This window comes from Callorhinchus milii, unplaced genomic scaffold, assembly GCF_018977255.1.
Source record: "Callorhinchus milii isolate IMCB2004 unplaced genomic scaffold, IMCB_Cmil_1.0 Scaffold10, whole genome shotgun sequence".
Taxonomy (NCBI): domain Eukaryota; kingdom Metazoa; phylum Chordata; class Chondrichthyes; order Chimaeriformes; family Callorhinchidae; genus Callorhinchus; species Callorhinchus milii.
Genome location: NW_024704751.1, coordinates 14,652,214 through 14,674,524, shown reverse-complemented (window position 1 = coordinate 14,674,524; position 22,311 = coordinate 14,652,214). Strand labels below are relative to the sequence as shown.

General features: G+C 47.3%; 1 protein-coding gene and 1 non-coding gene across 8 annotated transcripts; both read right to left on the bottom strand.

The window, feature by feature from the left end:
- Positions 1–1,394: 1,394 nt before the first annotated feature.
- On the bottom strand, positions 1,395–20,721 carry l3mbtl1b (L3MBTL histone methyl-lysine binding protein 1b). Of its 7 annotated transcripts, XM_042338831.1 has the most exons (25): positions 19,740–19,863; positions 19,225–19,310; positions 17,813–17,986; positions 16,236–16,377; positions 15,375–15,480; positions 14,785–14,920; positions 14,311–14,355; positions 13,378–13,498; positions 12,680–12,767; positions 12,135–12,229; positions 11,353–11,457; positions 10,912–11,047; positions 9,485–9,564; positions 9,204–9,355; positions 8,432–8,508; positions 7,784–7,869; positions 7,067–7,177; positions 6,523–6,637; positions 5,873–5,972; positions 5,101–5,274; positions 4,571–4,735; positions 4,078–4,160; positions 3,597–3,766; positions 2,965–3,027; positions 1,395–2,371 (listed from the first exon to the last, which is right to left on the bottom strand). In XM_042338831.1, exons 4-25 carry the CDS (start codon positions 16,353–16,355, stop codon positions 2,228–2,230), a joined length of 2,472 nt encoding a protein of 823 aa, XP_042194765.1. In that variant the 5' UTR covers positions 16,356–16,377; positions 17,813–17,986; positions 19,225–19,310; positions 19,740–19,863; the 3' UTR covers positions 1,395–2,227. The 7 variants fall into 7 exon arrangements, with proteins under 7 accessions (XP_042194765.1, XP_042194763.1, XP_042194768.1 ...); XM_042338829.1 differs by lacking the exons at positions 17,813–17,986; positions 19,740–19,863 and adding an exon at positions 19,958–19,997; XM_042338834.1 differs by lacking the exon at positions 17,813–17,986 and having other exon boundaries at positions 15,375–15,484.
- Positions 11,796–11,868, bottom strand: trnat-cgu. The gene has a single exon. It is a non-coding gene; the product is annotated as a tRNA-Thr (tRNA).
- Positions 20,722–22,311: the final 1,590 nt, after the last annotated feature.

The window sequence follows — 22,311 nt, the reverse complement described above, 5'->3', positions numbered from 1 at the left end:
CGTTGGCTTGGCCATCCTATCCTCCTTGCCCTTGAGTAAGAATTCCTTAGTCAACAGAAGTTGGTCTTTGATTTTATTTTAAAATGTTCAAGTGCACTACACTGTTTAGCTTGGATCTTTTCTTTCCCTTTCGCTAGCTTAGTGCTCCGCTCCCCGGCGGTGGAAGTTCCTCAGGGGCTCGCTCGCCCAGTCCGCAGAGATCAATGGGTTTTAAAATTGATGAGCTTACCCGTAGCTTTAAGAGAGGCTCCAGCTTTGAAGGGTAAAAGCTGTGAGGATCTCCCGAGTGATAGCCGTGGGAGAGCGAGACAAAGGTCACTGGCCGTGAGTCTGGCTTCTGTGTCCAGCTGAGCAATGCTGCTGCCACCAGGAACATAATAATAATAATCCTTGCATTTGATATACCGCCTCAAAGCGCTTCACAGGATATACTGCAAGTGAATTGAAACGTGAGAGATACCACACCTTCTGGGTTTGGGTATTAGTCAAGGCAGTGGAAACTTTCACCTGCGCACTGAGCGATAGCAATGACCAGACACTAGACCCTTCACCTCCCCCCCCACCCCTCCCTTGTCTCCTTCAAGATCCGACTCAAGACTTTCCTCTTCGACCTCACCTTCCACCCCTACCCCCTTGCTCTCCGCCCCTCTCGACTCCAAGCCCTATCTCAGGTGCAAACCCTTCACTGTCCAGTGCCACGGGATGTTCTCCTAACGTGACAGGCGGCTATATCAATGTCATTTGTCGTGGCTGTTGACGGTGTGTATTCGATACGGTGCCTTTCAAGTCGGGAGGAGGTCTCAAAGCGTTTCACAGGATTCACTGTAAAATGTAGCAACTGTGTGTGTTTTATTATTAATAATAATTTGGTATAGCACCTTTCATGACAGTATGCCTCAAAGCACTTCATAGGACAAACTGTAAAGAGATGTGACTTTGTATGTGGGCGAATGCAGCAGCCGATTTGCACACAGCGACGTCCCACAAACAGCTTTGGAGGCAAACGATTTTACTAGGATTTGTATCAACAAATGGTAATTCAGGAATGGGTTGGATTTCAGCTATTTTAGGGGCCCAAGAATTTCAGGCCCTAGAATTTCTATCGAACCTGGTTTGACATCATGTTAATAATAATAATAATAATAATCCTTGCATTTGATATAGCGCTTTTCACGTCTTCTCGACGTCCCAAAGCGCTTCACAGAATATACTGTAAAGTGAGTTGACTGTATAACTTGTGGGCGAACGCGGCAGCCAATTGCGCACAGCAGCGTCTGTCCCACAAACAGTCGTGGATCGAAAATGGCCGATTTTATTATCGTTTTTTTTTGGGTTCAATGTGCATCAGTCCTAGAATGAGACCAGAAGGCGCAATGAAAAGGAACTGACACAGTACAGCATTAGATTAGGTCAGGACGGGTTTAGTTCACTTGTGCAATTTAATGATTGATCTGTTTCGGAGAAAGCTTCAATTATATAATGTTACTGTAGTGTCTGAATTGTTACAAAGGCTGGGTAGGTAGGTTAAGTAAGGTAGATAGGTAGACATCACTTTTCATCACTGGGATAATGGTCACTTTGCAACCTCCTATCCCTCCCTCCACTTCTTAATTCACATTTTCTCTCTCTCCCTCCGCTCTGTAAATTTGTTTGGCGACAGAGACGATTCAAACCAATGTCACAGCTCCCTGTTTGGCGTGCGAGAGGGTGGGGGTGAGGAAGGGGAAACCGGACAGGGAAGAGAGACTTTATTTCCAGGAGAGAAGCCCAAATTCCCGAATATCTGTCCGGAAGACTGGTGGAATGTGGATATCGGAAGACATCAGAAGAAAGCAAAAAAAAAAAAAATATATCAGAATAAGTTTCCCTGAATAAAGTTCTGAATAAAGTTTGGATTGTTTTTTTTAAAAAAAAGTTGACGTATCCCAAACCATCAATAACCAGCGTTTAAAAAAAGAGACGTATACACACACACACGCGCGCGCGCACACACACACACACACACCACAGAAACGAGTTGTACTTTGGGATGATTCCCTCGTGTCCCGCAAAATGTCTTCTTCACTTGGATACGGACGTGATGTGGTCACCACCACTTCCAAACCGTCCGTTGCAAATTTCGGTTCAGGTCTTAATTCAGCGGAAGGAAGAAGCAATGGCTGAAGGTTAGACCTTGATCCAGTTTGCCAGCACGTGTGCTACAAGTCAGTCTTTCCTGTCCCCCACGTTAGTAGACGTTCGATTCATTCTCTTCTGCGTTTTTGAACATGACGATGGAATTGTAGATTTTCAGCGCGGGCCCCAGTTTGATGCTCAGGATTTTGACCATGTCCATCTGCGTCAGCAGCAAAAAGGCTTCACCATCGATCTGCTGTTTGTGTCCAAAGAACACCCCACCACCACCAACCCCCCCCCACCACCACACACAAAAGAAAAGAGGCAACAGTTAGCGGGTGGCTGTCGATATAATAATCCTTCCGTTTGACACAGCGCCTTATCAACTCTTCGAGACTTCTCAAAGCGCTTCGCAGAATATGCTGTAAAGTGAATTGACTGTAGATTTTGTGGGGCAAACCGTAGCAAATACTGACATAAATCTGAATGGGGCCAGGAAATTCTGTCTGAATAAACACATCACAGAGTAGCGCGCAGGGCGCTGCGAATGGAACAAGAATTCTAATTTCTTGCCATCGAGCTGCTCCAGTGGAAAATTCTTATATTCTTACACTAACCCCAACACCACCCCCATCTGCCCGGCCACCCCACCCACACGCAGTTTGCAGTAATTTTATAAGAATCGGCGACATCTACTGTTCACTTAGATCTGGCGCAAAATGGGTGTGTGTGGATTTCTGAAAGGGTGAACAGGCAAATAACCCGCGGACAGACCCAGAAACCATTTAACAGGAGATTGCAAACCGAAAGCAACGTTGCGGCTTCAACCCAAACCGAGGTAAAGCTCACCTCCTCTCTGAAAACCAAGGCTTGATCTTTACACCCCGGTAAACTCTGTACGAAGATGGCGACCTGTGAAATTCGGACACTCTGTTAGGATCCTGGCAAAGTGCGATATGTTTCTTTACTTTATAATTAAAAGGGTTGCGGGATTCAAACCCCGTTAGCAGTTGGAAGGTAGCACCCCCACATCAGAGCTGATAGTGCAGGGTGACACTATAAGCTCCAGCATATTGCTGTAGGGGGTGGGTGGGCTTTGGCGAGAGACGCTAGAGGAGTCATCCTTCGGGGTAAGACGTTAAAAACCGAGCTCCCCGTGTGTCCCCCCCCGGTCAGGTGGATAATAATAATAATAATCACTGCATTTGTAATGGCGCCTTATCACACGGTTGGCACATCTCAAAGCGCTTCATAGAACAGATTGTAAAGTGGATTGTGTCTTGTGGGCGAAACGCGGCAGCCAATTGCGCACAGCAATGTCCCCGCAAACAGTCGTGGATTGAGTGATCCGCATTTTTTATTTTTTTATTTTTTTTTGCTACTCACAAAAGAGAAAGGCGAGTTTCTCCTGGGCCAGAAATTCACCGGGCGAAGCAGCCGTTCACTTCCCAGGACCCTCTCGCCCCGTCAAAATTTCTTACCTCCTCCACGGACCACTTTGCCACTCTCCTGGCAGTGTGGCCGGCCACCTCGGGAAGCAGTTTGCTGTGCTGTTCCCAGCGGAGTTGCAGGCGATGCTGTGTAGGCAGGGGAGACACGGAAGACATGAAAACCGACTGATGAAGGGCTTGCTGGAGGCTGGGGTCACTGTCTGCGGAGGAGGAGGAAGAGGAGGAGGAGGAAAGACGATTAAAAATAAAAATAAAAATAATAATCACATTTGTTGGCAGGGGACCCGCTCAATGGTATCCAAACCACGTATCAGAAATTCAAAGGGCCATATATTTATTTATATACTTACATCAATTATTTCTAGTTTAAATTATAATAACCTTAATGATAAGTAATCTTCGGGATTGATACAGCGCCTTATTGAGATGCGCTTCACAGGATATACTGTACAAACTGCCGCGACTGTGGGTATTTTGTGGCGAGGGTTTAATTGTCGAGAGTCTCAGTAACCTGGAGTTTCTTGTAGTCTACTCAACCTTCCTTCTTCTTCTTTCACGATTTGTAACTTCAGGTACTTTGGTGGACGTCCAGCCCTGGGTACAATGGATGGATCAGATCATTATAATAATAATAATCCTTGCATTTGATACAGCGCCTTTTCACGTCGTGGAGACGTCTCAAAGCGCTTCACAGGATACACTGTAAAGTGGATTGAGTGCGTATTTTGTAGGCGAAATGCAGCAGCCAGTGTCCCACAAACAGCCATGGAATTGAGCGACAGATTTTATTTAGGGGACTGTCGGTCAGGACACGGGGAGAGAGAAACTCTCTTCTCTTTTCAAATAGCGCAGTGAGATCTTTTAACGTCCACCTGAACGGGACCTCAGTTTAACGTCTCACCCGAAGGCTGGATGAGACTTTAACCCGAGTTCCACTAGAGGGAGTGAAAAACAGGAGGGGGGGGGGGGGGGGGTAAGGAAAGAATGGAGAAATCCTGATTTACTTTCTGTGCTTGATTTTGCCGTCAACGAACACTTGAGGTTTTCTGGTCGGCGCTGCTACAGAATACTCTTCTCCACCCCCGTTTGTCAGCCTGTTCTCTGTGGCGACAGGTTCCATTAGGTGCGGTGGCTCATTCCAGTTTCCAATTCCGTTCTCTGCATCTTTTCTGAGGAGGTAGAGAAAGGGGAGATGAGAGGAGGGGGGTGTGGGGGGGTGGGGGTGGGGAGAGAGAGAGAGAGAGAGAGAGAGAGAGAGAGAGAGAGAGAGAGAGAGAGAAAGAGAGAGACGGGGGACAGGTAGAAAAGGATTTTCTTTATTCAATTGAACAGAAAGAGGTGACTAAAAGCGCGGTCGAAAAGAAAGGAGGAGAGACTCGGGGTGGGGGGTGGGGGGGGGGGGCGGGGAATGAAATCACCACTTTCATTTTCTTTAGTGGGGACAAACTTCCAACAGAAAGTAAAGTTTGCCAGAAATCAGAGAGCGCGATGTGTGGTTGGAATTCCGCCCCCCAGTTCACCGGCTTACACTCACTTGAGCTGCGGAGATTCCTCGGGGGGCTCTGGAGTGGCTGAGCCAGGGGTCTCGGCTCCAATCTTCCTTAGCTTCTGAGCGCCTGAGACCGGAGACTGTCTCTCGCCGCTTAAGCGGTCTGGCAGGACTGTTTCTTTGTTTAGGTTGATCTCCGAGTACGGACAGCTAATCAGCCTGAAAAGAGACCAAACCATTGAAATAAACACTATCTATCTCTCTCTCTCTCTCTCTCTCTCTCTCTGTCTGTCTGTCTCTCTCTCTCTCTCTCTCTGTCTCTCTCTCTGTCTCTCTCTCTGTATGTATTAGCTGTAACATTCACAATAATCCTATCCTTATGAACCATGCACGCACACGAGGGGCAGAAACCGAAGAGAGAGCCCACATGGAAAGAAGCCCAGAGTCCCATCAAGTCCACTCTTGGGATATTCAATTCTATTCCGATTGCCACCCATTTGCACTCCGCCTGTCTTCAGATCGCACCTGAAGACTCCCTCTTTCACTGTGTCTACAGTCACCACCTCCCTCTCTCCCCGGCTTGGCGTCAGGCTCCCCCACAGTTAAGCGCTCCAAGAAGCAACCGCACGTGGAGGGGGCTGTATAAATGCAAGTTGTTGTTGTACACCTCTCTCCCTCTCTCCTGTACCACCAGATTCTTTCTCCAGCAGCCGTGAGCGGTCGACCTCACACCTGGCGTTAAAAATTGGAACAATCCTCGGAAGGTCTTAAAGAGTTTTAAAAGAGGGCCGGGCGTTGCGAAGCACCTGTCACGTACGTGTAATGTGCAGCATATCTGGCTCCTTTGATGTGTCCTATTCCCTTACAGCCTGGCGTAGGACAGCCTCCTTGTACTGGAGTGACCAGATCAGCGGGACCTGGAGTGGGGAGGGAACAGGGAGACCACACACACACACACACACACACACCACACACACACACCACACACACCACACACACACACACACCACACACACACACACACAATACACCACAACACACAGACACACACATACAGACACACACATACAGACACACATACACCACACCACACACACACACACACCACACACATACCACACACACAGCGGTGTTAGTTTGCAGCTATTGTCTTTACTTTCTTAAGAAAATATAAAATTCAAAAACCTCAGCCGCCCGGGGAACTTTGTAACGGGGAAAATAACGGAAGTGTAATAATCCTTGCATTTGACACAGCGCCTTTTCGAGACGTCTCGAGGCGCTTCACGCAATACCCCGCAAAGTGCAGTGACTCTAGTGTAATTTACGGGCGCCAGCGGCGTCCCGCCAACGGCCACGGGTTTGTGCGACCGCGTTTAGCTTTCAAGTGAAAGGGGGAAAGCGCAGGCCAAAGGGGGAACGCAGCACGGGAAACCGAACGCGCAACGAGGCGACTTCTTCCCAACTTACTCAGCGGGGTTTGTAGCGGGTGCCCGGTTTTCGCACACCACCCGATGGGGTGGATGTCGGGACTGTCCGAGTCTAGCCAGTAATCGTAGTCGTGGCTCCACCCGTCCAAATGGATCTGAAACACCACCAAACGCCACCGTCAGCAACGGCCTGAACTTAAGTGGCGCTCTTCTCGCGCGCGTTGCAGAGTCCTCAGGAGAGTCTCGTTCGACCCGTTTAGGACAGCGCGCGCGACGCGGTAACTAGCCTTGCGTCAAAAGCACGTCCTTTCGCGCTGTCAATTCACTTTACGGCGAAGTGTCCTGCGAAGCGCTTTGAGACGTCTCGAAGACCCTGATCAGGCGCGGTGTCAAATGCGAGGATTAGTATTGATGTCGAAGTGTAAAGCGTTCCCGACTGTGTCAGCCACCGCGACAGGCAGCGAGCTCACAGCAATGCCCCACAAACACCCAGGGAGTGAGTCGACGCTGACATCAGGGGGACTGGCAGCCAGGACACCCAGAGATACTGGTTGAGCTAAAACCGGACCAGGATAATTTAGTACCTTTATTCTGTGATCCTCTGTGTCTACAACAGTCGCGGCTCTTATCAGCATGGGATTCCTCTTGTCAACGGCTTCCAACTTCATGTTCAACTGAAAGCCATGTAGCGGACGCTAGGGGATATAATAATAATAAAAATAACAAGTCAAAATAATAATTCTTGTATTTGACGGAGCGCCTTATCACGTAGTTGAGACGTCGCAAAGCACTTCGCAGGATATATTGTAAAGCGGATTGATTGTATTTTACGGGCAAAGCACGGCAGCCAATTGCGCAAAGTGATGTCTCACAAACAGCCGTGAAATGAATGACCAAATTTATTGGGTGGGGGGGGGCGGAGGGAGGGATTTTTGGCCAGGACTCCGGGGAGGAAACTCCCTTCTCCTTTAGAACAGCGTCGCGGGAATCTTTGAGGCCTCTTTTGAAGGATGGTGCTCCCGACATCGCAGTGCTCCCCCACCCCCATCCTCAACGCTGCATTGGAGAGTGAGCCCAGACTATATCAGAGTCCCAACGAGCGGGTGGGGGGTGGGGGGGGGGGGGTGGGTGGGCTTGAACCCACAAACTTCCGACTGGAGGGTGAGAGGAGGGGAGGGGGCGAGAGCGTGACAGACCTGGAGCCAATGCTATAACGGGACGCAATAAAACGTTCTTATTGAACTTCACTCCGCCCGAGAGGTAAACCGAGGGCGTTTGTCAACTCGTCCGTATAGACCTACCAGTTTGAAAGCTCTGGCCGGCGCTGCCTGTGACCCTGCGACTTCCAGGTATTTCTCCCAGACGAAGGCTTTGGAATCTTTGTACTCTGCAACAAGGTGAGAGCTGACATTACAACAGAGACTTGGCATTCGTACAGCGCACCTCACGGGAGGGCAGCATCTCGAAGTGTTTAACGGTGGCAGAGGTTGACGCCGAGCGAGAGAGGGAGAGAGCGAGAGAAGTGGGGGTGGGGGTGGGGGAGGTGAACCCTGGCACGTTCGAACAGAAAGGTCTTCGGGTGTGATCCTGCGTAGCAAGGAAGGAAGTCAAGGCACAGGGATTAAAGGAAAGAGTTCCAGAGTTAATCGGTAATGAACAGTAATGGAAACTTCTCCACGTTTGACTTGAGTTGACAGTTCATTCTTTTGGGGCGGGGTGGCTGTTGTCGTGGGGGGGGTGGGGGGTGTGTGTCTGACACACGTGGTAACCCATCACCGTGCTTAAGAGTATCCAAATCGAACTGAGATACTCTTTAAAATGTGTTTCCTGGCTGACCAGAAGAGAGAAAAAAAAAGATGTACCCAAATTGCGATGAGTTAATATTTTTTGCTTGAAATGTTTTCTTTCGAACGCAATTTGCCGAGGGGGTGAGTGACGCAGACACTAACCAGGCGGCGTTGTAAGAGTCAAACCAAGCTTCTGGCATGATCCGACCGGCCGGATATATGGACTGCTCGCATCGCACCTAAAAAAAAATGAGAAAAAAAATGGTCACGACAGAGAACTCCCAAAATAATAATAGTAATAATAATAATAATAATAATGCGCACGTTTCCTCACAAACAGTCGTGGACTGAGCGACCATATTTTTTATTTGGGGATATTCCACGGGGTGCGAAGGTGTTGCAAACCCGACCCAGCGAGCTGCGTGGGAGCGCGGAACGTGCTCGCCATACCTCACGAACACCCCGAGTTATAAGAGAGACAAATAATGAGCCCATCCAAAGCTCCGGTGGTACGTACGGACTCACCTGAGCCTGTGTAGCCCTTCACCAAAGTCAATGACTTTACAGAGCAGTTTCAATTAAATAGCCCACCTCGTGTTTCGCTGCTTTAAAGTGAAATCTAGTTAATTTCCCGCCACCCCCCCACACCCTCCACTCCTTGCCCACACCCTCCAGTCTAACTGACGACCGATTTTACAGCAGCAAAACATCAACGAAGCTAATTTAAACAATTAATGACGGAGCCAGCGGATTTCACCCACTTGAACCGTGTCGCTGCCCTTCTAAACTCGAGACATATCCGTGCAAGTCCGGCCGGCCCGCGCGCAGGCGAATCGTGATTAATAGCCGAGTGTTTGGATAGTGGTAGAGGCTTGTCAGGGAGAAGACGCACGGTTATTGCAAAGCCCCAATAACAACACTCCGGACAGCTCACCAGTAGTCATAGCCATCGTCCCAGTTGTCAAAGTGAATCAACAACCGATTGTCCACCATGTCAGCGATGGTGGACACGCAGATCAGGGAAGGATTCTTCTTATCCACTGCCTCTAGCTTCATCCCCACTCGGAAACCGGATGGGGTAATCGGCTGTGAACAACAACAACAACTTGCATTAACTTACATTATGTCGCGCCTTTCAGGTGCTCGGGGGCTGCGCAAAAAGGGAAAGAGGACTAGCCCACGTTTGGTTGGACCACTTCGCTTGGAGACGCTCACCGTGTTCAAGGACTTGAAGAGGGTTTTGGACGCTGCTTGAGCTTTGCAGGACTTCAGGTAGGAGGCGCTGTCCTTGTAACCTGTCGATTAGCAAAAACAACAAAAGAAATCATTCGTCAGCAAAGCACGCGAGCGAAGAGAGAGAGAGAGTGAGAGCTTAGAGGAGGGGAGGTATGGGAGAGGTTTGGATGACGGCAAAGCTTTGGCCCATGGGATCTTGACCCTTTCACAGTTCCCACCGTTCAATCGATACAGCATCAAACTCTCTTCTTAAACAAGTCCAGCGTCCTGACCTCGACAGCCCTTCCTTCCCTGAGGACCCGCTCCCGCCGGTGCTCATCCTCGATGTGAAACAAATGCTTCGGTTGTCTGTCCCAAACGTGCCCTTTCCCAACCCAGAACTCATACCTAACCTCTCGCTTTTATTTAGGGATACAAATTCCATTTAGCATTATAATAATAATAATAATAATAATCCTTGCATTTGATATAACGCCTTATCGGGCCGTTGAGACGTCTCAACTCGAGGCACTTTTGCAGGATACACTGTAAAGTGGTTTTGACTGTGTATTTTGTAGGTGAAACGCGGTGCAATGGTTTTGGCTCCCGAGCACCATCCAGTGACCTCTCCTGGAAAGTGCAGGGGCTTGAAATTTCACCTCGTCTTAGCCTACAAGTCTTAAACCTCGAGAGAATAATAATCCTTGAATTTGATCGCAAACAATCACACGAAAATCCGATCTTATTTTGGAAGCCGACTCTTTTTCTTTTGCTCTTTGAAATATAACCGCAGAACTGCAGAAAAACGCAGCTGCCCGCCAACCTATCACAATAAAAATAAATACAATAATCCTTGCATTAGATATGGCGCCTTATCACGTCGTTGAGACGTCTCAAAGCGCTTCGCAGGATCGACTGTAAAGCGGATTGGCTGTATATTTTGTGGGCGAAACGCGGCAGCAATTTGCGCACAGCAGCGACCCCACAAATAGTCGTGGATTGATTGATCAATTTTTTTTTGAGGGTCTAATGCCCTCGGGAAGCGTTCCGCCATTCAGCGAACAACCACTTTCCTACATACTGCTAGCTAAACAGGGGGGTGTGGAGTAAAGAAACTTGCCTAAGGTTTCGCCCGCCCGGGAATCAAACCCGGATCCTCTACGCTACAGGACTCCTACAGGAATCCAGGAGCGAAGGTAAGTTTTCTCCCCCACCAATACCGCACCACCGCATTCAATTTGAATTAAAAGAAAAGGTTGCGTAGGTTAACGCTAGGTCTTGGGCTCGTTAAACAAGCTGCGAGTTTCCCCTCTCGGTCAAACCGCCCGCCAATATTCAGCATCTTGGCTCAGCGAAGTGAAAAGCAGTATAACCGAAGGAAAGCGACAAAAGCTGTGTCGTTGAAGCTCAGACAGGTTTGCAGGTACCTTTTGGAAGGTGGAGTTTGCGACTGGTTTTTTCACACCACCCGTACGGATGGATATCGGGAGAGTCTGCGTTCAGCCAGAAGTCGTAGCATTCCGAGTAGCCGTCGAAATGCAGCCTTATCCTGTATCCTTGCACCTGCGCACACCATTACGTTGTTAGCCGCCGAACGACAACCACATACTTGTTTAAACGTTTCAACGTGCTTTATGGAGGAGGGAGTGGGAGAGGGAGCATGTGGGCGTGTAGGAGACTAGGTGCCATTAATCCTTGGTGCACATCGGGTGCCAATCCCTGACTGTCCAGCACCAAGGGACGTCCTCCCGACACAAAAGGCGCTAGACAAATGTGAATTGTTGTTGTTAGTGAGGTAGATTTATTTCAGAAGGGATTTTGGCAGCGGAGAGGAAGGAGGGGAGGCAGAGGGATTTAAGGGACCTCACCTCAGCCACACTCAGGACACAAAACATCGAGGGATGTTCAGGATCGATCCCCTCCAGCCTCATACCCACTTTAAACCCGTTGCGGCTCTGTGGAAACGACTGGCACTGGAAACACAAAGGAACAATTTCATAGTTTATAATAATAATAATCCTCGCATTTGATACAGCGCCATATCACATCTTCGAGACGTCTCAAAGCGCTTCACAGAATATACTGTAAAGCGAATTGACCGTATATTTGTGGGCGAAACGCGGCAGCCAATTGCGCACAGCAATGTCCCACAAACAGACACGGATTGAGTGACCGAGTTAGTATTATTTTTGAAGGGATCATTAACCCCGGAAAATCAATCCGCCAATCGATTAACAACCGATCCACCGATCGTTCCTATTTACTGCTCGGTAAACAGAGGCGTGTGGGGTAAGGAAACTTGCCCAACGTTTCGACCTGCCGGGGAATCGAACCCGGGTCCTCTCGCTTACGAGACGAGCGCTTTAACCACTGAGCTACAGGAGGCTCCACATTTCTTTGTGACAGAAAAGTAACTCCTCGCCCAACACACCTCGTTATAACAACCACCGACGTTTCGACGAGGAAAACGATACGAACGGGATGGGGGGAGGGGGGGGGGATGATAAAAGCCACGCCGGAATTCTCGGAACCCCAGAGTTTCCACAAATTAGAGGCAGGAAATTCTTACGTTGGCCGCAGAACTCGTCGTAAAGGTAAAGCTCAAAAGAAAACCAGCGCGAGAGCAGTTGCGACTTACAGACGTACGTACCTCTTTGAAGAGTTTGATGGGAGCAGCTTGCGTTCGCTCCTCCTCCAGGTAGGAAGCCCAGTTCCAGGCTTTTTTCTTGCCAGGGACGGCGAGAGCTAATCGGGATACAGAACCAGGACAGGTCAACTTCCAGCCCGGAAAACATTCCCGGATCGGGACAGCAACAGCTCTCATCTCGAGCTGAAATGATCGCTCCCCCCCACCCCATCCGCGCTGAAAACTACTAGCCACGAGATAGCGTGGGTTTCAACGGTCGCAGATGAAACAAAACAACAGCAGGTGAGGAGCCTTGTTACTCTTTGTGAACCAACGCGAACCGAGAGAGCAAGACGTCAGCACAAAAGCTGAACCGTAGACATGACCCTGTATAACACCGTCCGGCAGCACATCACTGCAGCTCCGACGGTGAAGCAACAACAACAAAAATTACATTTGTGTGGCCCCTTTCATGTTGGAAGGACATCCCAAGGCACAGGACCATTCAGCTCCTACCCACATTGCTTCACGTGGAGGTCAAGGACAGGGAATTTTCTGAATTAACTTACCTTGTTTCAATAGTTTAGGTGCTCTACGGCCTCGGGTTTGATGGTCCTGGGCTCCTTTGGGCTTCACCTTAATGTCCTCCAGAAGTTCCTGTACATACAATCAGCAATGTTAAAGCTCACGAGCAGACTGTCTGGCCTATCAAGTCCTACGCTGGTCCTCGCTCTTCCCCTCCTCATATTTATACCGTTTTCCTCTTTAAAATGTTCAGCCATTTCCCTTTTAAATGCCGTCGAGGTCTGAGCTTCCAGGTCAATAATAATCCTTGCATTCGAATCAGCGCCTTATCATCTCGTCGAGACGTCTCAAAGCGCTTCACAGGATACACTGATCCACAGGACACAAAGGTGGAGTGACTGTATATTGTGGGCGAATGCGGCAACCAATTAGCACGCGATGTCCCACAAACAGCTATTAAGACATTGACAGATTAATCGTCCGTTAATCGTTTACCTCAAGCCTGTGCAAGGGCCCTTGCTGTGTGTAAGATACACAGTCACTACACCTGACAGCAGTCTCTCCGAGAAGATGTTCGAGATGTTTTTTGAAGCCTGCAGTGCAGCAAATGTACGGATTTTTTTATTTCCCGCCCTCCAGGGGCTAAACTCAAAAGGTCAGCAGTTGCGAAGCTCCGGTTATAAACCCCCAAAAAAGGGAAAAAAATCAAGAGCTTGTGACAGAAACTCCACATGGGGGTTACCTCATCCTCCTCGTCCTCAAAATCGTCCTCCACCCAGTCCAGGAGCAGCTTCCGTTTCTTTCGGAGTCGTTTCGTGAATCTGCCGCCCTCTTCGTTCACGTCCACGGGATCGGACTTGTTGCTGCTTTCAATCAATCACACGACGATGAAGCGAGCGACGGCAACAACTTGTGTTTAGATCGCGCCCTTCTCGCGGGGTAGGGTCCCCGGAACGAGCGGCCATCGGCGGCAACGTCCGAAAGCACTCAACCTACCCCCCCACTCCCCGCCCTCCCACTGTAACAAGACACCGAGACACAACACACGCCCCAGAATTCTCCTCAAGTGCTTCTTAATTAATGTCTAACATTGATCCAACAACATCCTGCATTGATGCAGTGCCCCTTCACACGGGGAAAACGTCTTAAGAGCGTTTCATCGCTCCGGTTCCACCCATCAGAAATTGAGCGACTGCATGCGATGATCTAACCGGTAAGCAATAAATCCTGCGAAGCGCTTTTATGGATGTTTTGATACGATTGATAGGGAGTTTTGTCAAAGGTAAGGGCTGTCGCAAGAATGGCAAACCAACAGCAGGAGGGACTGCTTGAGCTGAATGGCCTGTTTCGTGATGTTCTAGTCTATGAATACGTCTTACAGGCTAATAGCAGAAAGCGCGCACTACGAAATAAAACCAACATTTGATATCACTTGCTCGTTTTCCAATACTGTTTAAAAATACCTTTGCAGTTATTGCAAATGAGCTGAACTGTCACATCGAACGGGATAATTGTACGTGGAATCAGCGGGCAACTTATACAATGTCGGAAAATGTATAATAAAATCCAGGGGGTTACATCCTAGCCAACTGAGTCACTCCGCACAGCAAATAGTGCACGAGATTTCCTCGACCGGAGAAACCGCGTGCACAAAAACTCAATTTGTTTTACTCACTTGGACAGTTCCAGTTTCACAGCCATCGGCGTCTGTCCCTTGGAACTGGAGAAAGACAGTTTGAAAGAGGAACCGTTTGTTAATAATAATAATAATAATCATAATCCTTGCATTTGATACAGCGCCTTATCACACTGTCGGCGCGTCTCAAAGTGCTTCACAGGATATACTGTAAAGTGGAGTTGCTGTGAATTTGATGGGCGAAACGCGGGGGCCAGTCTCGCACGGCAATGTCCCACAAACAGTCACGGAGCCGGCAACTGATTTTATTTCGAGGGATTGTCGGCTACGACACCAGGTGAGAGAAACTCCCTTCTCCCTTCTCTTAGCGCCGCGGGATCGTTAACATCGACCCGAACGGGTAGACCGGACCTCGGCTTAACGCCTCATCCGGCACTGAACGTAATGTAACGGCGCTGAAGGGAATAAGGAGCGGGGACTGATACAGCGAACGAAGGGTGTAGTAGTACGTACCTTTCTTTGTGCTTGTTTGCACAGGTCTCGCTGCAGAACCTGCCCATGTGGCTGAAGTTCTCAATGGTGCCGTATTGGCCGCAGTTTTCGCAGCAGTAAATCCCGTCCATGCTGGGCTCGTCCTCGTCTTGCAACCCTAGCGTTTCAAGAACTCGGCTGTTAAAAGGCTCGCCCACGCCCACCGGCTACACGTCACGTCTGGCTGGGTTATGAATCAACCCCCGAGCCTTAGGAGTAATTGCGAGTGGCGGAAGCTTTTTATTGCGGCCAGCCGGAAACCGAACACATGCGGAGACCCATCACCGCGCTCAAGAGGATCCAAACCAAACCGAATAATAATAGTAATAATTATTGTTATTTATTATTATTAACCAAACCGAGAATTCCAGATATCCCACCTACACATGGAAATGCCAGAAATAGATTGTTGGAATGGAATGCGTTTTCTCTCTCTCTCTCTCTCTCTCTCTTGCTCCCCTGGAGGGACGGACGCATCCTTATTACCTAATCCAGGAAAGTATTCGGCTTAAGTTGGCCCAGAGTTAGGGTTAGGGTTAGGAAGCCAAAGGGAAAGTTTCTGCAAAAGGTACCTTTCAAAGGTGCAGCTCTGCTCCCAGCTTTCAAGAGGTTGTCTTTCTTGTTTTCTATCTCCGCATCAGTGATGATTTCCAGGGTGTTGAACTCTGTCATTCGGAACTGACTCACAAGAAAACAACATTGTGTGGATTACAGACATGCATTTATAATTACTCACTGTGTATACAGTGTGCAAACAGCATACTCTAAACACTGCAAATAGTTAGTCAGTCAAAACCCCACACCTCCCCTATTGTACACCACATTCTGCCTCAGGTTATTAAGACTGAAGTTAACTTGTCAGGACTGGGTGCTTAATACCAGACCCCGTGTTAGGGATACAATACTGTGCTTGCTCTCAAGACACGTAGTCACTCCACTCTAAATTATATCCTGCGAAGCACTTTGGGACATCCTCCCAACATGAAAAGCGCTGTACTAAATGTAAGGGTTATTATTATTAGAAATACAAGTTGGTGGTGTTGTGGTTAAACAGTAGAAACACTAAGAATGTGAATCGCCGCATGAACAATGTTAGAAAAATATAGATGTTCATTAAACATCAAATCCCTCCCAGTACTAGCTGGGTGCCCGAGCTGGCGATGGGGGCCGAGGGAGTGGGGAGGGGAAAGAATACCAATAGTAGTCAAAGAGTTGGGCCTTGAGGCGTGTCTTGAACGAGGTGAGGGAGGGAGATTGTGGCTTCCAAGGACTTCTTTATTCAGTTAAGATGGAGATTGTCACACATGGGTTTGCACTGACTGGTCTACAATATTCTTAATTCAAAGGGGGGTCGTGGCGGGGGGGAAACACTAACTAAGGCCCCTTAATGCAATACAGATTCCTGACCCGCCAGCCTCTCGTTGGAGCCTTACCTTCAGGTTGCTGCCGGGCAGAGTGGCAATTCCGTCCCTCCATTCCATGGCACTGACCAGATCAAAGTCCTGCCCTTGAGCGGGTGTCATGTTGCCCTCTTTCGATGTATGTTGTTCCATTGTATTCTCTCAAGTGGATGTACTGCGTTGAAAAATAATAATCAATCTACAAACATAACTCAGCGAAGCTATAACATAAGGAAATAAAACTACCGTTTTGCCCCGTTGAACTCCTTTGCCAGACAAAGACCTCAACGCGGGTTGATTAAACCCCTTCCAAGATGCCAGAGACAGGTAAGGGGATTTGGGTTGTGATACAGTGCAGAGGACACAGTTATCCTGCTCTGTATTAGCAGCCAGGCTCCTCTGCTGGAAAGTACGTGACTGACATTGGGCAAGGATTCGGGCTCCCCTGTGGACAAATAACGAGTAATAAATAAGCGTGACGATCAGGAAAGAAGCGTGACACATGAGGAATGACCACTTGGGCCAGAGAGCATCCGGTGTGTACATACAACCTGACACACAAAACCTGCAAAGAGAGAAGAACGGGGAATGGAGCGCAGCCCTAAATCACCCTCGTCGTAAAATCTGCGGCGACATTACTCCGAAACAACAAAATCACGGCCTTGTACAACATTGAAACAATGTACTTTCAGCTGCACGTTCAACTGTTATTAGTTCTGCTTTCACTTGAGGCTACAGTACAGATGGCGGAGAGAGAGAAAGAGACAGACAGACAGGGGGTGAGCGAGTTCAAGAGAGTCATCAAATATTAAGGTTCACATGAACCTCACAAATTGTGTTCAGTCATCCGAAATCTCATCAAATTAAACACTCAACACTCGGCTCTGCAGTTCCAATAACCACAGACCCATTCTGATACCACGTTGGAATCTACAGCACCATCCAAGCCTTTTCATTTCACGTCTCATACACACCGGAAAAGCCAAGAGGAAAACAGCAATTGCAAGACAAAAAAAAAAAAGACCAGGATCCATCTAGTTTACCTCCTAGCATCCTGATAGTCTCATGCTACAGTAGTGGCGATTGGCTTTCCTCCTCTACATCAACAGCAGTACCTTGGTACCCTCCAGCATTTAAGTGGCAGCCTGGCTCAGTTGGAATTAGAATTAGAAGCTTGTGGGTTCAAGCCCCATGTCAGGACTTTGAATTGACAGTCTCAGCTGATGCTCAGCTGAGGCGAGGCGAGGGGTGGGGTGGGGGGGGAAGAGAGGCACTTCGGGTTACTCCATCAGAGATGGAGACCTTCAGATGAGACATTAACTGACTGCTGTACAGGTGCAAGTTAAAAGATCCTGTGGCACTATTGGAAAAGGGAAGGGAGTTTCTCCTGGTGCCTGCCCTGACCGCCAATCCCCCGGGTACAATGGGTCATCAGTTCATGGCTGTTTGTGGGGCAACGCTGAGCACAAATTGGCTGCCTCGTTTGCTTAAAAAATACCCCTATTCCAAGGGATCTTGAAAGCCCAACCGAACAAGGACCCCAGTTTAACGTCTCAAGAGAACAGGAGTGGGTTTCCCCCAATGATCCTCCAGATAAATTAGTCGTTCACCTCTTGGCTGTTGGCGAAACTTCGCTGCGGCAAGTGGCTGCTGCGTTCGCCTACAAAAAAACTCAATCACACCATTTCTGGCAGCGTTTTCTTTTGCAGCGCACCGAGAAACTTCAACACGTTAAGTCACTTCTCCGACTGTCCGCTAATTCGCTTTAACCGCAGATGACACCTCTGCCAAAGAAAACATGGCTCATCAAAGCAAATTTAATTTACGCTGCAAAGAAAAACATCTCTTGCATTCGACACGACGCCAAATCACGTCAAAACTTCTCAAGTGGGTAAACGGTGTGTCACGCAGTCACTGAGGGTTTTTTTTTTAAACTCCATCCAAACCCCCCCACCACACAATAAAAAAAAACACACAGCAGCGGATTTGATTTGCGCACAGCGACGCCGCAAAAAAGCAGCCAACGGGTTGCGTCCGCCTTTGACGTCGGGTCTTCTTATGTCGTCGGGACGTCTCGAACGGCTTCGCGGGACACGGCAAGGACCGGACCTCGGGTCAACGGCTCAAACTGGGGCTTGAACCCCACGACCCGCTTGACTCAGAGAGAGAGAGAGAGAGGTACAAAACTGTTGTCCAGGACACAGGGAGGAACTCCCTGGAGACAGTGGGACAAGTTCCTTCTCTCCCCCTCTGAAGCCTATGTTATTGCTGTGATTGTGACCCCAAAAGGGGACAATATTCCTGCAGTGGGGGACGTGTTCTCGCACATCACTGGGGGGGGGGAATGGACCCTTGAAAAGCGTCGACGACCACAGGGAGTCGCTCTTAACACGTCTCAAATTCAACCAACACCCGACCAGAAAAATTCTCCTTATTTTAATAATAATAATAACAACAACAACACATTATTTCCCTGATTTAGAGAAAAATCAGTGGATTTTTTTTTAAATAAATTAACCCAAAATCCTCCCCCCCCCCCCACTCCCCCCACTCCCTCCCACAAAAACATATCTCCACTCAATTAACACCATTTAAATCTGCATTTCTCTTTCAAAGGAATAGATACATTTTTTTTTGAGTTCGAATCAAATCAAAATCACAACAAAAACACTGGGAACAAAAATATCAAAAAATCTCAAGTTGTTCCGAAAACAACCATCACCACATCATATACATCTCTACTGTGTTACAAAACTCTCTTGTTATATAAATCCACATATGTGTTTTAATAAACATCTCAATTCAAAAAAAATAAACTTTTTTAGGGGGTTATTTCACCCCAAAAACAATAACAAAACGCTAAAACCAGTTCCAGGCAATACCAGGGAATAAATCCCCTGTTTTTTCTTAAGTATAAAGATAGATACATATGTTTTTTATACACACACACATAGAGAGAGAGAGAGGAGAGAGAGAGAGAGAATTTTTTTAAGTAAATAAATACAAATAAAGGGACACTAACGTTGGGGGACAATGAAGAAATTCTCCTTTGCAGTGAAATCCTTGGGGTTGTTTGTCTTGTTATTTCTCTCTCTCTCTCTTCGACCCCTTGAAACAAACAAATAAAAAAAAAAGGGGAGAAAAAAAAATGTTATTTTTTTTTGTGCATCTCTATAGGAGAGATTTTTTTTGTGCAGAGAGAATTTTTTTTTATTTTGTGGTTCAAAGAGTTTTAAGACTCTAATGCACAAAATGGCGGAAGAAGCAAAGGTCCTAAAAAAAATAGCACATTGACAATTCCCCCCCCCCCAAAAAAAAACTTTTTCTTTCCTTTTTTTTCTCTTTCTCTCCCTCCTTTTTCACTGTCATTTTTATTTCACTCCCCCCCTCCCTCCCTCCCCAAACTCACAGCCACTTAAGATCATCCCCCCCCCACCACCCCCCCCAAAAAAACTCCCCCAACAATTCCCCCTCCTCTCCCCCTTCCCCCCCCCCCACACATCTCTTAATAAAATTAGAATTTTTTAATATTATTACCTCTCTATATTATCCACACACACGTTTTTACTGTCTTTTTAAAGGAAAAACTCCATCCAAGACGTTTATTTGCCATTCAATTCTTTTTTCTCTCTGTTTCCTGTGTTTTGCTTCCCCCCCAAACCACCCAAAAAAAGTTATTTTATCATTTTTGTTAAAAAAATAGCCTTTTCAAACCCCCCCCCAAAAAAAACACAAGAAAACACCCCCACACACACCCAGAGACACCTCATCCCTTCCAGATCTGAATGCATCAATAAAATGATTCCAACGTTGAAAGACAGACAGAGAGAGAAAGAAAGTTTTGCCAAAAAAAAATCATTTGCAAGTAAAATAAGTTGAAAAAATAGTGCTTTTTTTTGGGTGAAAAAAAGGGAAAAAAACACACACACTGACACACACACACACACACACACAGAGACACACACACACACGAGTTAAAAAAAAACAGTTGCAAATAATTTCAGAGTGTAACTAAAAGTTTCCAAGAAGAAGAGAAAGAGAGAGAGAGAGAAGGGAAGAAAAAATACTTTGAAAAGAAAATTGCTGCAACAATTTCTTGCTACAACCTGAACCCAAAGCAAAGAGAGAGACAGAGAGAAGGGAAAGTGATCAAATAATACTTTGTTTCTCTCTCTCTTTCCTCTCTCTCTCTCTCTGTCTCTGTCTCTCTCCTTTTTTTTCTCTCTCTCTCTCTCCCTCTCTTTAATTATAAACGCACCTTTTTCTTTTTCCCCCAAATAATTCTCTCTCTCTCTCTCTCTCTTGTCACAGGAGTCAACGCATGCTCTTCTCACCCATAGGTGAAGCACACACACACACACACACACCCCCCAACTTTTTTTTGTGTTGGTGGAAACTTTTTATTTGGTGGGGAATCGATGGATCAATCAATCAATCAATCAAGCTCCCCAATCATTGCACACCCCCTCGCCTTTCTTTTACCTCTTTGCCTCGGTTCGCTTCCTTCCGCTGATCTCGCAAGGCTGACTCTGCCCCCAAAAAAAAGCACACCCTTTACTGTGTCTGTCTGTCTGTCCGTGTGTGTGTGTACGTGTGTACGTGTGTGTGTGTGTGTAAAAAAATATAATACATCCAATTCTTCGTCCCTAACGCAACATTTTCCGTTAACGCGCACTCTCCCCCCCACCCCGCAAACACAAAAGGAATTATACTGCACAACTATACTGCATACAATCGTACAGTACAGTATGATTCAGTATAGATATGCAGTATATACCGTGCAGTATAATTCCTTGCGTGTGCGCGCGCGCGTGTGCGTGTTTGTGTTTGTGTGTGGGGGAGTGTTGTGTTAATGGCAAGTTTTGCATTAGGGATAAATTCCCCTAAATTGTTATCCCTCTCGTTCCCCGGACGCTTTGACTTAGTAGCTCTGTCTTGAACTTATTTTTTGTTGGCGTTGTTGCTGTGAGCATGCGTGTGTGTGCGTGTGTGTGTGTGTGTGCGTGTGTGCGCGCGCGTGTGCCTTTGCAATGTCCTCTCGCCGTGAAAGGCACAAAAAGCTATACAAATGTAATTTGCTGTTGTGCTGCTGCGTTTCTTGTTCCAAAGTTTATAATTTGTAAAACTGAATGAACCGCAAGTGTTCATTTCACTGCTCTCTCTTTCCGTCTCTCTCTCTCTCTCCTCTCAATATTTCAGCCCAAAAGTATAAACGAGGACGATGGGACTGCTGTGTAGAAAAAATATAAAGTATAAAAAAAATTACGAACAGTCACGTTGTGTGCGTTCAGCCACACTTAAAAATGATTGGTTTCTGAAAAAGCGTCGCGGCTAATATTTTCATTCCGTTTTCAAGGTGCAAACTTATTTTTTTTATTTACAAAAAGACACAAACACGGCCCCACACAATGCTGTTTTATTTGCTGCTCAAATAACTGATCCCGGGGGTGATTTGGCTGAACCGAAATAAAATAAGATTCTTAACGCAAAGGCAGTTCCTTTCTCCCGGTGTCCTGGCCAGCAATCCTCCAGATAAATTTGTCCGTGGGACATTGCTGTGTGCGCAAAACAGGCTGGCGCGTTCACCTACAAAATACAGTCACTACACTTCACAGCGAAATCCTGCGATGTGCTCTGAGATATCCTCTTTCACTATAAAATGTGCTCTATTAAATGCCAGCAGTCTAATCAATCACATCGAAACCTACTGCTCTCTATCTGTCACTGGGCATTGATCCACTTTCAAGGCGATGAGCAGCGAGACCTCCGGCTGGTTCTCCCCTCCCTGAATACTGAGACCAATTGTAGCGCCTCCATTGCTGCCCTGATTGAAACCGATCAAAACAGCACAACGCTGGACTTGGTACCGTACAGCACAGCTATTCACTGATATAGGCTCGTGGGCCACGGTGAGGGCTTTCATCCACTGATAATTAAAGCACGGTACATTGACCACAATTCAGCACACGTCTGTGCAATGGTTGAAGTGAAAAATCATTAGGAGCCAATTGAACTCATAGTTATTGTAGCGCAGAACGGTAGATATAATGCTTACGTACCACATTCAAAGACAATTTGCAGTTAGAAAATAATGGTTATATTATTTGAT